This window comes from Ostrea edulis, chromosome 4, assembly GCF_947568905.1.
Source record: "Ostrea edulis chromosome 4, xbOstEdul1.1, whole genome shotgun sequence".
NCBI classification, from domain to species: Eukaryota; Metazoa; Mollusca; class Bivalvia; order Ostreida; family Ostreidae; genus Ostrea; species Ostrea edulis.
Window position 1 is genome coordinate 22,793,826 of NC_079167.1, and position 14,162 is coordinate 22,807,987.

Consider the following 14,162-nt stretch of genomic DNA (forward strand, 5'->3'; position numbering starts at 1 on the left):
TTTTCTCCCAATGATTTATTATGAGATAGAAATAAACATATTTGGCATTCATAAATGCGGAATGTTTCCAATATAACAGCAAAAATATTCTTTAATATCAGTACAATTCTAAAATTACAAAAAAATAGTACTTTTCTTGTTTGAATGACATTAAAAACTGTCACATGATTATTGAGCTCAAATGTGCAATGTACTCATAAAACATGACACCTACTCGCAGAATCCAATTGCATATTTCAATACGACACTTGTCATAATTTATTCAAATTATAAAATGCATGATTTTCAGTGTGAAGTTGGGATTAGCAGAAGAACTGTATAGCTCACTAGGGAAAAATTGAGATAGACCAAAGTTGATCAACTTAACATATACAGATTTGTTTATGAAATAGAGCAAAAATCTTGAAACATAAACTGGGTTTGAACTACCTATGGCAACCTAGCATGGCTATTTGTAAACAGGCAAACTTTAAGGAAGCTCTGAGCTTTCTGGATGAATGGAACTTTAATATTAAGACTTAAGGTATTTCCACTCCTCTAGAATTATAGATTCAATCTTATATTTGATTGTTGATTCTTCAAATAATATATCTTAGTAACAAGTAAAAATTATAAAATAAGTATGTTATGTTCTTAATAAATTTTTTATCAGTTTGCACACGTCAGAAAATTGCAATTTTCCATAAACAGCATTCATTATCAAAATTTCAAAAAGACTGTTTAAAATGATATACATGTAATAGTATTCATATTAACAATTTCATGAAAAAATATACAAAATGTTTGTGAAAAATAAAGGAAATCTTTCGCATAACGGACTTGATAAATAATTTAATGAAAGCAGAGTTATTGCCCCTGGATTCAATATTTTAAAACATGATTGATTATTCAAATATAACTTAGACTTTTGAAATAATTTATGGTTAACAAGATTTTTTACAATAACTTGAAAAAGACTCCAACAAAATTTAAGTTTCTGTCATACATAAATCTTATTAAATCATTTTTGCGAAATCTTGATGTCGCAGGAGGGTTGAACTATGTTAACATAAATATGTTATGAATTTCTTGAAATGAAATTTTCAGGCGGCTTTGTAAAGACACAGAAAAATAAGACCTGAATCATGTACAGACAAAGTTGTGCTGTAAAATGAAGGTTTTTATGATGGGTTGGACCTGCAGCTCTCTGGTCTATCCCAATTTTTTTCCTGATGAGCTACAATTCTACTGCTATGCTGTGACATAAAATCGTGGTCTTGTGTATAATAAGGAATTTGAATCTTCAACTGTTACTTTTACATGATGATAGATTGTTAGAGTAGTGACGGCATTTAGAAATTGAACCACCACCATCAATAATGATCACATGGTATGTATACATCACTCTCTGCATTTGTACATATTCTAACTGGGATTCATTTTTAACCAGATTCATATTTCAATTGGATTTACTTTTGAACCAGATTCATATTTCAATTATTTAGATTCATTTTGAACCAGATTTATATTACAACCGAATTCATTTTTGAACCAGATTCATATTTCAACCTGATTCTTTTTGTAATCAGATTCATATCTTTTTGCAACCAGATTAATATTTTAGTGCCTTTGAATTCATTTTAATGTTGGTTAATATCATACAGAAAAATGGCAAAAATCTCTATCAAAGAAAACATGAAATTAGTCAAAATACCCGACACAGAATTTCCCATCAACTTCTACATGTAATCTGGAATACATAATGAAAATCAACACATGACACTCTACAGAAATTCATCCCAGAAACCTTATCATTCAGTGATTTTAAAACCCATCAAAGGCTGACCATTCTTAAACTATCATATAACAAAGTTTTAGTGAAATCATGAAGAAAGGAATTCAGTTAGTCACCAAATTGCCACAGTCATGAGTTTCTCAGTAATACATGTATAACATTTGCTTTATGTCTGTATAAACTGCTAAGCAAAAAACATCAATAAAACATAAAAACATTCATTCTACATGTAGATGTAAAAGTGCATTCATTCATCTCAATAAAAATGATGTACAGTGTCATAAATACAATAAAGTAAATACACGTATTACATTAGTATCACAATAAAACTTACTTATAGTGAAATGCTTTGGGGGGAGGGGCAACGATTTTGATTCGCTATCAAATTAATTCATTATATCCAATGACTTCATAATGTGTTGTTTTAAAACTGCAGGAAATGAAAATCGTTTCACTATAAGTGTGAATTCATTATAGGCATGTTCACTGTAACTCTGTTTTACAGTACAAGGCATTCATACAGTATGTTCTACCAAAGATAAAATAAGTCACAGAAGTCAATAAATAAAAGTCAGTCAAAGTGCTCTGTAAATGAATGATAACCACTGGTGGTCCACTTTGTGTATACAGGTACTTGTTACATGTACATCACTCAGGGAACAAATCTTGTATTGGTTTACTGCTACAGTTTGTGCTCATACAAATTAAGGAGGAATAACACATATCAAACTGTCTGAATGAAAACTGTAGGATATTGTGGCATTGGAGACTTTAAATGCCCAATGTGGCCAAAAAAAGTACAAACTCAATAAGAATTTTTTTTTCTAAAACACAATCTTTTGATTGCCAGTCTATGCCTTAAGGAGGAATAACACATCATCATAATGGCCGACTTCCTTTTGATACATGAATTAATTTATAAATATCAGCAAATTTGAAATCAAATTGCCTTGCTGGATGGTTCAGTAGGTTAACAAGTAAACATATCAATTGCTGATCTGTAGATCATGGGTTTGAGTCTAGCACGGCTTAAGTTTTTCCAGATTACTTTCTTGAACACTGTATTTTTAAACTAAATAAACTAAATCTAAAAGTTACAATTTCAAAACATTATTGTACATATTCTCCACTTTCCATCTATATAAGATTTCTCAGGTGTGTTATTTCTCCTTATTAAATCCACGGAGTTGACCAGACAGGTGATAGATTTAAAAACAGTCCTCCTTAATAACAGCACTGTGCTATTCATCCTTAATAACAGCACTGTGCTATTCATCCTTAATAACAGCACTGTGCTATTCCTCCTTAATAACAGCACAGTGTCATTCATCCTTAATATAAACAGCACTGCGGTATAAAAAACAACTGGTATTGCACAACCTTTGATTTAAGTCCTAATCTTGCCAATACATGTATATAACAATGAATTCTATTACCCATAATATGTAACAATAAAATTGAGTTAATAAATATTTGACAAATATAAAAAATAAGTTAAGAGCATTCACTCAGAATAAACATATGTATAACTTTTTATCAAATGAAGTCTCGATGACACTGCTGTCAAACTATAACCAAGAAAATTCTCTAGAACAATTTACAAGCATTTTGGTCTGAAAATTTCATCCATAAAATTTGAAATGTTTTACAAAATCTTCTTTAAGTTAGAAACCCATCATTAAACCAGAGAAATCTGATTCTTGCATGCTGGACATTTGAACAAATTTACCAGTCCATACAAAGAATTGTTCTGACACTTCATACGGGTCTGAGGTGATTTTTGGTGGACAAAATCTGTGGACCAAGTTTTAAAAAACTCTGATAAATGATAAAAAAAATAAACAACTTCATGACTAATTATCAATCAGCTACGCTATCATGCTAGTTTCTATCGAAACCATGAATAGTAACGTGTTTCTTGCATATCATTATATTAAGAGTATTAATTATAGCGACAATAATGAAATAATTACCGTGACAGACGGTACTAACGGAGAGCACCAACAGTCCATGACTTGCGATCTTATCCAGCTTTTAAATGTTACTAACCACTTCATATTTAATTTTTTTTTTGAGGATTCCAGTGTGAACTCCCAAAGAGGAGTTTGCCTTTGAGAAAAATACAGAATGATAAAATATATAAAAAGGATTTTGTGAAACTTCATATACTGTACAATCATATATTTGGGATTCAGGAGTTTTGTACAGTTGAAGGGAATTTTTCACATGCGAAAGATGAAATTTCATTTTTTGTGTCAAAATGGGAATTTATTGGTACATGTAGCAAAAAGAGTTTTGATAAAATCCCTGTCAAATAAGTACATAACACATCAGTACATGTGCAAAGTTTGAGGTTTTAAGCACTTTACAAATACACTTACAATAATGACCAAGTCCCCTACGGAAAACCTAACCCATCCTTAAACTGAAAACCAATTTTTTTCTTGAGCATCTTTAAAACAAAAGACCGTTTTCTTAACAGCTAATAATAGAACGGGTTCTAAGTGTATATACTTGTACTGACGCTGTTTTATTCATTGTCTGGAAACTTAATTCATTTATTTTCTGATGGGATTTTTTTAAAAATATTCAGATGGGAAATCTTATTTTCCAATTGGGTTTTTCAAAATTTTTAGATGGGAAATCTCATTTTCTGATTGGAGTTTTAAAATTTTCAGAGGAAATTTTCGACACTCTCTAGCAAGGAGTTAGAGGAGAAAATTATGGTATTTGATCCATTGATATACTTTTTATTACATAATCTCTTTAAGATTATCTATTCTAGCCACATTTATAGGAAGTATATTTCCTTAGGGGAGATAACTTTGTCTGGAATTTTAACCTCAGACATTTTAAAGCTATGAAAATAAATGATTTCTATATTAAGAAATCAAGCCTCACTCATTACTTCTGAAAGTACTAAATCAAATGAAGTATATAAATACTACAATAATATGCATTGTTACTTACATAATGTTGATTACAAATATCAGTCTAGTTGTTATCGAGAAAATTGTAAATTCAACTGAATTATTTTGTTAATTCTGAATAAAAAAAATTAACAACTGAATTATTTTGTCAATTCTGAATAAAAAAAATTAACAACTGAATTATTTTGTTAATTCTGAATAAAAAAAATTAACAACTGAATTATTTTGTTAATTCTGAATAAAAAAAATTAACAACAGTGCTAGAGAAAATGACAGATCAGCCGAGTAGTGGATAACGTTCAGTGGATGACATTTAAATCGTGGTGTTTTTCACCAGCTGTACTATGACGGAGTATAGACTGACAACACTACACATGAACCCTAAGACGATGATGATGACATCTTTGATGTAGATGAACCACGACAGGTCTCTGTGACATAGTCTTAGATGAAATAAACATGGCAATATGTAAGCCAACAAGGAACTTCCAATGGCACCTGAAAGTAACAGATAAAAAACCATTTTCATTGTGCTTTATGTCCATATTACATTATATGCCTTTTATTGAATAAGATAGATAATTTTGGTGGAGATATTGTATACAAGTATGTGATGACTTCATCACAAACACAGCATTGTTACATGTTCGCTGATACTCGTGGTGGCACCAGGTATTAGGGTGACATAACAAGATTCAGAAAACACCTGAGATTGTGAGCAACTCACCTGTGAATGCGGCTACTAGAGCAAAACTATTTCTAAAAATAACAGCCAGTCCAGTTGATGTCAACACAATCAGCATTCGTAAGACATTTCTCCTCCATGTTGGTACCTGATAGTAAACATCAAAAATTGTAATAAACATCAATAATTAGGGTAAAATCGGAATAGACATCAATAATCACAATAACATAGGGATAAACATCATTAATTAGGATAAAATTAAAATAAACATCATTAATTTGGATAAAATTGGAAAAAACATCATTAATTTGGATAAATCAGAATAAACATCATTAATTTGGATAAAATCGAAACAAACATCATTAATTAGGATAAAATCGTAAAAAAAAAAACCCCATTAATTTGGATAAAATTGAAACAAAGTCATTCATTTGGATAAAATCATAAAATTTAAAATCATTCAATTCAATGAAGAAAGAATTGGAACAAACATCATTAATCAAGATAAAATCAGACTGACATTAAACTGCCTTTACAATTATTCTTTACATTGTTGCAGAGGGGCTAAACCCATTTTGGTCCCAAACTCTATCAAAGAGTTTGAGATCAGGCCCAAAATGGGCTTAGCCCCTATGCATTGTTGTAATACTTGGATTTACAATATGCAATGTCTGTGTTTTATAACAGTTCAACTTTCTACAATAAAACAAGACATGTGCCCCTTGTGGCAATATTGAAAAGGATCAACTTTTCATTTAGAATGTCTGTAGTGAAAGTGAAAAATATGGGTTATAAACTAGTCAGGGTAACTATAATAAATTTCCATATAACTAGTCATTCGAGCCATGAACTTAAATCCAATGGGGGCCATCTACTCTTTATGGGGGCGCCGATGTACCAAGTTTGATGTCTGTTAAGGTAATGGTTCTCAAGATATTGAGTGGACAATTTATCATGTCCAGTTTCACCCGTGACCTTCAACTTTGTGATTTTAAAATTGATACATGTCATTTACTCCTTAGGTAGAACCAGTGTACAAAGTTTAGATGTCTGTCAAACAAAGTTGTCTCAAGATATTAAGCAGACAATATCTTACCAAGTCCAGTTGGACCCTTGACCTTGTGACCTCAAAAGCAATAGGAGTCATCTACTCTCTAGGGGCAACCACTGTATCAAGTTTGGTAACTATCAAGCAAGGGTTCTATAGATATTGAACAGGCAAAATGCGACCTACTGATTTACCCTTGACCTTGTGACCTGAAAATAAATTGGGGTCATCTACTTTCTAGGGGCAACTACTGTACAAAGTTTGGTAATTGTCAAGCAAAGGATTCTTTAAATATTGAGCAGACAAGACTTTTGTCTACAGACAGACTGACTGGACAGGTGCAAACCAATACGCCCCCTGTTTCAAAGGGGGGGGGGGGGGGGGGGGGGTATAATAAACAATAATAAACAATCATCATACTTAACATGTACACAATATGGTGATGAATTTTTTTTTCCTTTAGAATTTTTCTGTTAAACCCTTCAAGCTTCAGCATTCATGGCTAAATATTTACATTTAATAACCTTTTGTTGACAATAAACCTATGCTGTTTCAAAGTATTTTGTTTCTCAGTTAAAGCAACAACCTTCCAACTTGACAAATCAATCCATACATTACAAAATACAAATGTCAAGGTTGCCTGAACATGAATGATGGAGGATTTATAACAATGGACACACGTCGGTCATTTCTCAACAATTACCTGGTAATTTCTGGACAATTACCTGGTAATTTCTGGATGATTACCTGGTAATTTCTGGATGATTACTGTAGAATCATTTAAATTCGTGGGGGCCAATTTTCGTGTATTGCTGAATTTTTACGGGTTCATGGGGACGTAATTTCCTGGATTTATATATTTGTAAGAAAGATAACTCTGGAATGTAATTATGATTCTTTATTCGTTGAGGATGTAAATTTGTGGGTGAGGGGTACCCACGAATTCCATGAAAATTGAGCCATCACGAATTCTAATGATTCCACAGTACCCAGTAATTTCTGGACGTTTACCTGGTAATTTCTAGACAATTATCCGGTAATTTCTGGATTATTACCCTATACTCCCATAATGGATTTAATCTCATAATCAAAACAACCTTGACATTCCTTCCTCAGATAAAGTGTTGCAAAGGCCCAAGAAAAGTTTCAAGATTTTAACGGTAAAGTAAAAACATGTGTTCATGCAAGAGTTTTGAAACTGACAAAAGCATAACATTCTTACTCTTTTCTTGGCAATTTGTACACACTAAAGAACCTGAAGTCAAATATAGAATGTTTAAAGGTGGCTCACTACACCCTGAAATAGTTTCTCAAATCGATATGAATTGATTTAATCATAAAAGATATGATGATACATAATAAGTATATAGGCCAAAAAGGCAAAAATATGCAAATTTGGATAAAAACATGATTTTCAAAAAAAAAATTTCAACACATATGAACAAAAGACTGGCGGATTTGAACTCGAGATCTGCGGTTCACCAGCTCAATGCTTTAACCACTAAGCCACAATGATAGACAAATGAATCGATCGATACAAATAATTTCACAAAACTTTTAAATTGCCATCTTGTGACATAGTGTCATAAAGAGTATAAACTTTAGTGTTGTGAGCTACCTTAAATAGTAATGCCCACTCATTAGACAGAGAATATAGTACATATATGAAGAAGTACACCATGATAATATTTCATTTCCCTCTCTTATCTAACTTACCCATATAGCAAACTACATGAAATGAGCAAGGAAAGGCAACACATATGTGACACATATGAGGATGAAACAGAAATTGTCTACATTAATCACAGTATTTTATCAATTCAAAGAAAAAGCTAACAGTGTTAATGCTTGAGCAAAATATTCCTCTGAAACCTTTTATGTGAAAACATAATGTGAAAAGAGTTCTAATGTTATAGAATGAGTGATGAAAACAGCAGGTAATAGATTTTGATTTGTCGTCTGCATTCTTACCGACTTGGGTATGTGGGCTGCTACCGAGACCGGCAGAGCTGCGGAAGTTTTCTCCATGGAGTCGGGGAGGAGAGATTCCTTACCCTCCGACTCCTCGTCGTCCTCGTCCAGCAGAGACGACGTTTTCTTAGGACCGCATATAGCACCTGAGTAAAATGTGAAAACAAGCTTTACCACTGCCTTAGTGTAAACAGAAAACACAAATAAGTGTACAGTGTGAACATCAAAATGTCAGAACTTCAGAATCTTACAAACTGACACAAAAGATTAATTTTCATCACAAAAGACAATATAGCAAGTATTGTATGGCACAATATGCATACAATAAAAAATGTGTAAGTTACAAGTCTTATCATATAACTGCAGTAGTGTTCTACTAATAAATGGTAGATATATTTTATTACATCACCGCAGTAATGGTCTACCAATGATATATATACTGTATATATCTTTTATCATATAACTTAAATGTTCAACCACTGCTATATCTTTTATCATATAACTTCATTAATGTTCCACCAATGATAAATCTTTTATTATATAACTTCATTAATGTTCAACCAATGATATATCTTTTACTATATAACTTCAGTAATGTTCAACCAATGATATATCTTTTATAATATAACTTCAGTAATGTTCCACCAATGACATATCTTGTATTATATAACTTCAGTAAAGTTCCACCAATGATATATCTTTTATTATATAACCTCAATAATGTTCCACCAATGACATATCTTGTATTATATAACTTCAGTAATGTTCTGCTTTTTGTATGTATTTGTCTTGTTTTCATCAATATCCTCTATATAGTGTCCATCAGCATAATTTGATGATTTTTTTCAAATACATGTATACAGAACGAAGCTTATCTCTAGTAATTGAAAACTTTTTTTTTTTTTTTTTTTTAGCAATTATGCAAATCACTGCATGTTTCCATTGCCTTCATAGCCCTATAATACAAACACACCAGACAGTTATTCCTTAAAGGTCATAGGAGACGATTTTCAAAAAAAATTTGTTTTGCACGAAAATGTGTTCTTCTTTAATTGCTTAACATATATAAAGAAGTCATTAAGAAAAAATCGTAAGGTAACAGGCGCTACAGACCGTCAAATGTTGCCGTGGTGTGAAGTATCAAAATAGTAAGATGACTTATCTCCCTTGCTTGATGACGTCAAAAGAGACCAGCCTGACGCAAATGTGTATTTGTTTATACTAACAACTGCGGGTTTTAGCCGTCAAAATGTTCAATGTGCTTACATTCAACTGTAATGTAGCAAGTCAGGTATTTCTATATACTTTTGTCTAAATGATCCAACGTTCAGAAAGACTTGGGTGTGAAATCTACACCGAGAACACAGAACTCGAAGTTGTTTGACAATCATTTTACGCGATTACGGGGGTTGATGAGGATCAGTTTCGTTATTGTATTCATTCTACTTTGGCAAAAACTAATGGGTTTATGAAATTAAATCTTCGACCAGATGCAGTTCTAACTATTTTCGACTAGGCTACAAACCAACGGCAAGCACGGCGAAGACGAGAAAATCGTGCAAAACGTTGACTGTACTGTAGGCCTATATAATGACGGTAGACTACATGTACACTGTAGTACAGATATTCATAATTTAGTATAAACATGATCTGATTTGTTTAGAAATGAAATTTGACTATGAAATAGTTATATGAAGCTTTTCTGATCAGAATTTCTCTCTCTGAATACATAAGTAAATAAATTGAAGGTGAATAGGTCTAACTTTATATGTTGAAAGTTGCATTATCAGACACCCCCCCCCCTCTCTTTTCTGTTTGAAAAAGAATGTTCAAAGCAAATGGTGGAGCATATTGAAATTACAAGTTTTTATACCAGGTGAAATAAACCAATTTTTATGGTCATGCAAGAGTTGGGGGATGATTTTTTTTCTTTAAATGAAGCATTAATTTGCACGTTGGTTTCCTTATTAGGGTAAAAATTTTAAACAAAAAATAACGTTAAAGGCCGAGGATTTTGAACAACCGGTCGGTTGAATGAATCAACATGTAAGAATTAAAGCTCGATAATTTATTTTGTATAAATGAGAACGTGAGCCATTGATAAATTAGGCAGATTATTCTTTTTTCTACGTTTTCTTGTATCCATTTGACTGCCTTCGTCGGATATCCTATGTCCGACGATGTATGACAGCCAAACATACAGTTTTCGATGGGAGTTCCTGCATACTGTGCAGATTTTCTGGCTATATATGTACAACTTATGAACCGATCATCGTCCCACACCCCACGATGACTCAACATATTCCAAAATTGTTTAGAAAGTTTTATTCTGTTTGAATTAGTTTTTCTGGACTGCACACCAGAAATTCTTTGGCTACCTAAAGTTGTCTGTGTGACTCGTCCATAACGCATGGCCTACAAAAACAATCAGGACATTCAGATTTTTCGACAGTTCCTTCAATAACTGGTCCAGACGAAGAAATCGTTCTTCCTCTGGCTTCCAGTTCCAACCATTATACGCAAGAAAGAGCCCTTATAGAGGCTAATGTGATGGTAAATTATTCTTCATATAGGCCCTAATGTTGCAAATTTTATTGTAAAAGAATGTTGAAGCCATTTATATTTATTAGATTCACCTGTTAAACTAAATAACTGTACACGATACTTGTATAAAACTCCTATGAAAATAAATTCAAAAAATGGCGCTCACGATGTGTGTAAAGGAAATTTCGATCTGGCTATAAAATATATCCGAGTCAGGGTGGAACTTGGGCACATAAAACCAAAGGGGGATGAGAGGGTGCCCACCTTTTTTGTCAGTCAACCTTCACCCCCCCCCCCCCCATGAAAAAAAAGATGATGCGTCGCTGTGTCTGCATGGGGTTAGAAAGCGCAAGAATAACTATCTATATTTCTCTTATTGTCATCAGAGAATGTACTCTGAAATTATCATACATTTATCATTAACCAGTCAGTATTGTTTCAACCGATTTGAAATAATAAGGATCTTGATCGATCTTCTTGTTCGTCCTCCGATGAAAAATCGTAGATGTGGCTGGCATTTGCATTAATTATGAGTTCAAAGTGATATCCTTGTATAACAAACTATGGTTCCCCATTCAAAAACTCCTCCAGTTGCGAATAAATCGTCTATGGATGTGCCTTTGTTTTGATTCGCAAATCTGAGTGTGGTCTCTTATGACGTCACAAATTCAGGAAATCAGGAACGATAATCGGGTAACAATTTTCTATTCCGACTACCTTTGCACTTCAATTTCTTCGAGTTAATATTGTTTTTAATCTTAAAAAAGTATTTTTATGAGGAGTCTATGAAACAAAGTTGATAATTATGGAGAGAAAACGTATTGTTAAAAACCGTCTCCTATGACCTTTAAAGAAACTGTAAACGTACCTTCTGTAAACAAATAGATTTCACAAATTTCGATCACAGGGTAAATCTGCAGTGGAAATGTCAACAGCACTGATAAGATTGCACAGATATTAACGGCCATTGATACCCAACTCGAGGCCGGAATGTTCGTATTCAACATCTGGTTCAGGTCTTCACCAAACCGGAGATAACCCAAAACACCAAATCCACCCAAAATTACAGTCAGAACACCAAGAGCACCGTGCAGAAAGGCACCGAAGTTGTGCCGATTTCCTTCCATGCTGGATTCTACTGGTATAATCTGGAATGTTAGAGTGAAATATGCAGGAGAAATTCATGTAAACATATGTATTCCTTAATTAATTTAAATATATCTTAATATATATAACATAATTGGATTTCACAACAAGCAGTGCCTATACCCTTCACCTGAAGAAGAACAGCCTTGAACTTCAATGGTATTGCCTTTACAGCTAGAGCATGATATTGTGATAATTCAATATCATTACATATACCACTACATGTATATAGACAGTAGTGGTTGAGAGTAACATTGAGCATGCTATTGTGATAATTCAATATCATTATATATACCACTACATGTATATAGACAGTAGTGGTTGAGAGTAACATTGAGCATGATATTGTGATAATTCAATATCATTACATATACCACTACATGTATATAGACAGTAGTGGTTGAGAGTAACATTGAGCATGCTATTGTGATAATTCAATATCATTATATATACCACTACATGTATATAGACAATAGTGGTTGAGAGTAACATTGAGCATGATATTGTGATAATTCAATATCATTACATATACCACTACATGTATATAAATAGTAGTGGTTGAGAGTAACATTGATCATGATATTGTGATAATTCAATATCATTACATATACCACTACATGTATATAAATAGTAGTGGTTGAGAGTAACATTGATCATGATATTGTGATAATTCAATATCATTACATATACCACTACATGTATATAGACAGTAGTGGTTGAGAGTAACATTGAGCATGCTATTGTGATAATTCAATATCATTACATATACCACTACATGTATATAAATATTATAGTAGTGGTTGAGAATAACATTGAGCATGATATTGCAGTGCTCCAAGTTGCGAGTAAAACGGTCGCATTTGCGACCAGAAAATCGATTTTGCGACTAGAGATTATATTTAAGTCGTATTTTTGCGAGTGGAAAAAATTGGGCATCCAGTAAAATTTTGTAATCGGGATCGGAAGTCTGAATGAATATTTTTCAGTCTCAGTCGAAACAGTGTTTGAAAGCAATCAAGATGGCGGTAAAACAAGGGTTAAAGCACTTTAGACTTAGTAAAAAAAAAATAGAAGCCTCGACCTAATACATGTAACCAAGAAATTCAAGAATCACACGGAGAAAGTTCTGCATTTCAAGATGACGTAGCTGTGTCTAAAGAAAAATGCAAAAGGAAGAACCTCAGTCTTGATAAGGAATTTTCGTGGTTGATATACAGAGATTGCAAAATGTTTTGAAGAATTTGTGAGGCCAATCAACCAGCAACGTCCACCATTTCTGGACACCCACTGTCCGATTTCACCACGACCTGGTGTACATCTTTTAAATATGGAAGTGTGACTATTCACGGTAACAGTAAGAGACACGTCTTATTATTATTGCATTATTATTATTATTACTTATTATTATTGTTATTATTATTACTGCATTATTAGCAGTAAGTCAAGCGGGGCAACTGTTGCACTAATTTTCCAAACTCGGGATGTAGTGTTCTTATTGATGCTGGTACTGATTGTTCAGTAAAATATCCAACAAAAGTAGAAGCTCTTATTCGCATAAGCAGTGAAGGCCCATTTATTGAGGACTTTAAAGCAAATCCTTGTTTGGAACGCTAGGTTTTCTTCCCCAGAAGCGTACTGTAAAATATACAGGATGGCCCAATGCAATACAACTTTTGCCAGAGTAAATACTTGACTTGTTAGCATCCAGCATGTTTCACAGCACATTTCTATTCAGTTTAAAAATAAAACAAATCGCATTCATGGGTGTTAATTTTTTTTTTGAAAGATATTAAAATTAAAAAAAAAAACTTGTAGGTCTTATTTACAAAATCTTTTACCATGGCGAGTAGAAATTTTGAACATGGCGACTAGAAATATGAAAATGGCGACCAGAAATTTTTCTAGGTCGCCATTTTGCGACCTGATAGTAGATGTGACTTGGAGCACTGTATTGTGATAATTCAATATCATTACATATACCACTATATAGATAGCAGTGGTTGAGAGTAACATTGAAAGTTTTCACCTCATGAAAACCATTGTTAACCGATGTACAGCCAGGGT

General features: G+C 32.8%; 1 protein-coding gene across 2 annotated transcripts in view; it reads right to left on the bottom strand.

The window, feature by feature from the left end:
• LOC125670059 (uncharacterized) overlaps positions 1–14,162 on the bottom strand; it is a 24,382-nt gene continuing 10,220 nt past the window's right edge. The window contains exons 5-9 of one of the 2 annotated variants that reach the window (XR_008802306.1): positions 11,821–12,100; positions 8,409–8,554; positions 7,660–7,692; positions 5,432–5,537; positions 5,182–5,202 (exon numbers count right to left, since the gene is read on the bottom strand). Coding sequence is in view for 1 of the 2 variants with exons in the window: in XM_048904989.2 (XP_048760946.1) it covers positions 5,018–5,202; positions 5,432–5,537; positions 8,409–8,554; positions 11,821–12,100 (717 nt within the window). In the remaining variant the exon portion in view is untranslated. Of the gene's footprint in view, positions 5,203–5,431; positions 5,538–7,659; positions 7,693–8,408; positions 8,555–11,820; positions 12,101–14,162 lie in introns of both variants that reach the window. The other variant, XM_048904989.2, reaches the window with a different exon arrangement.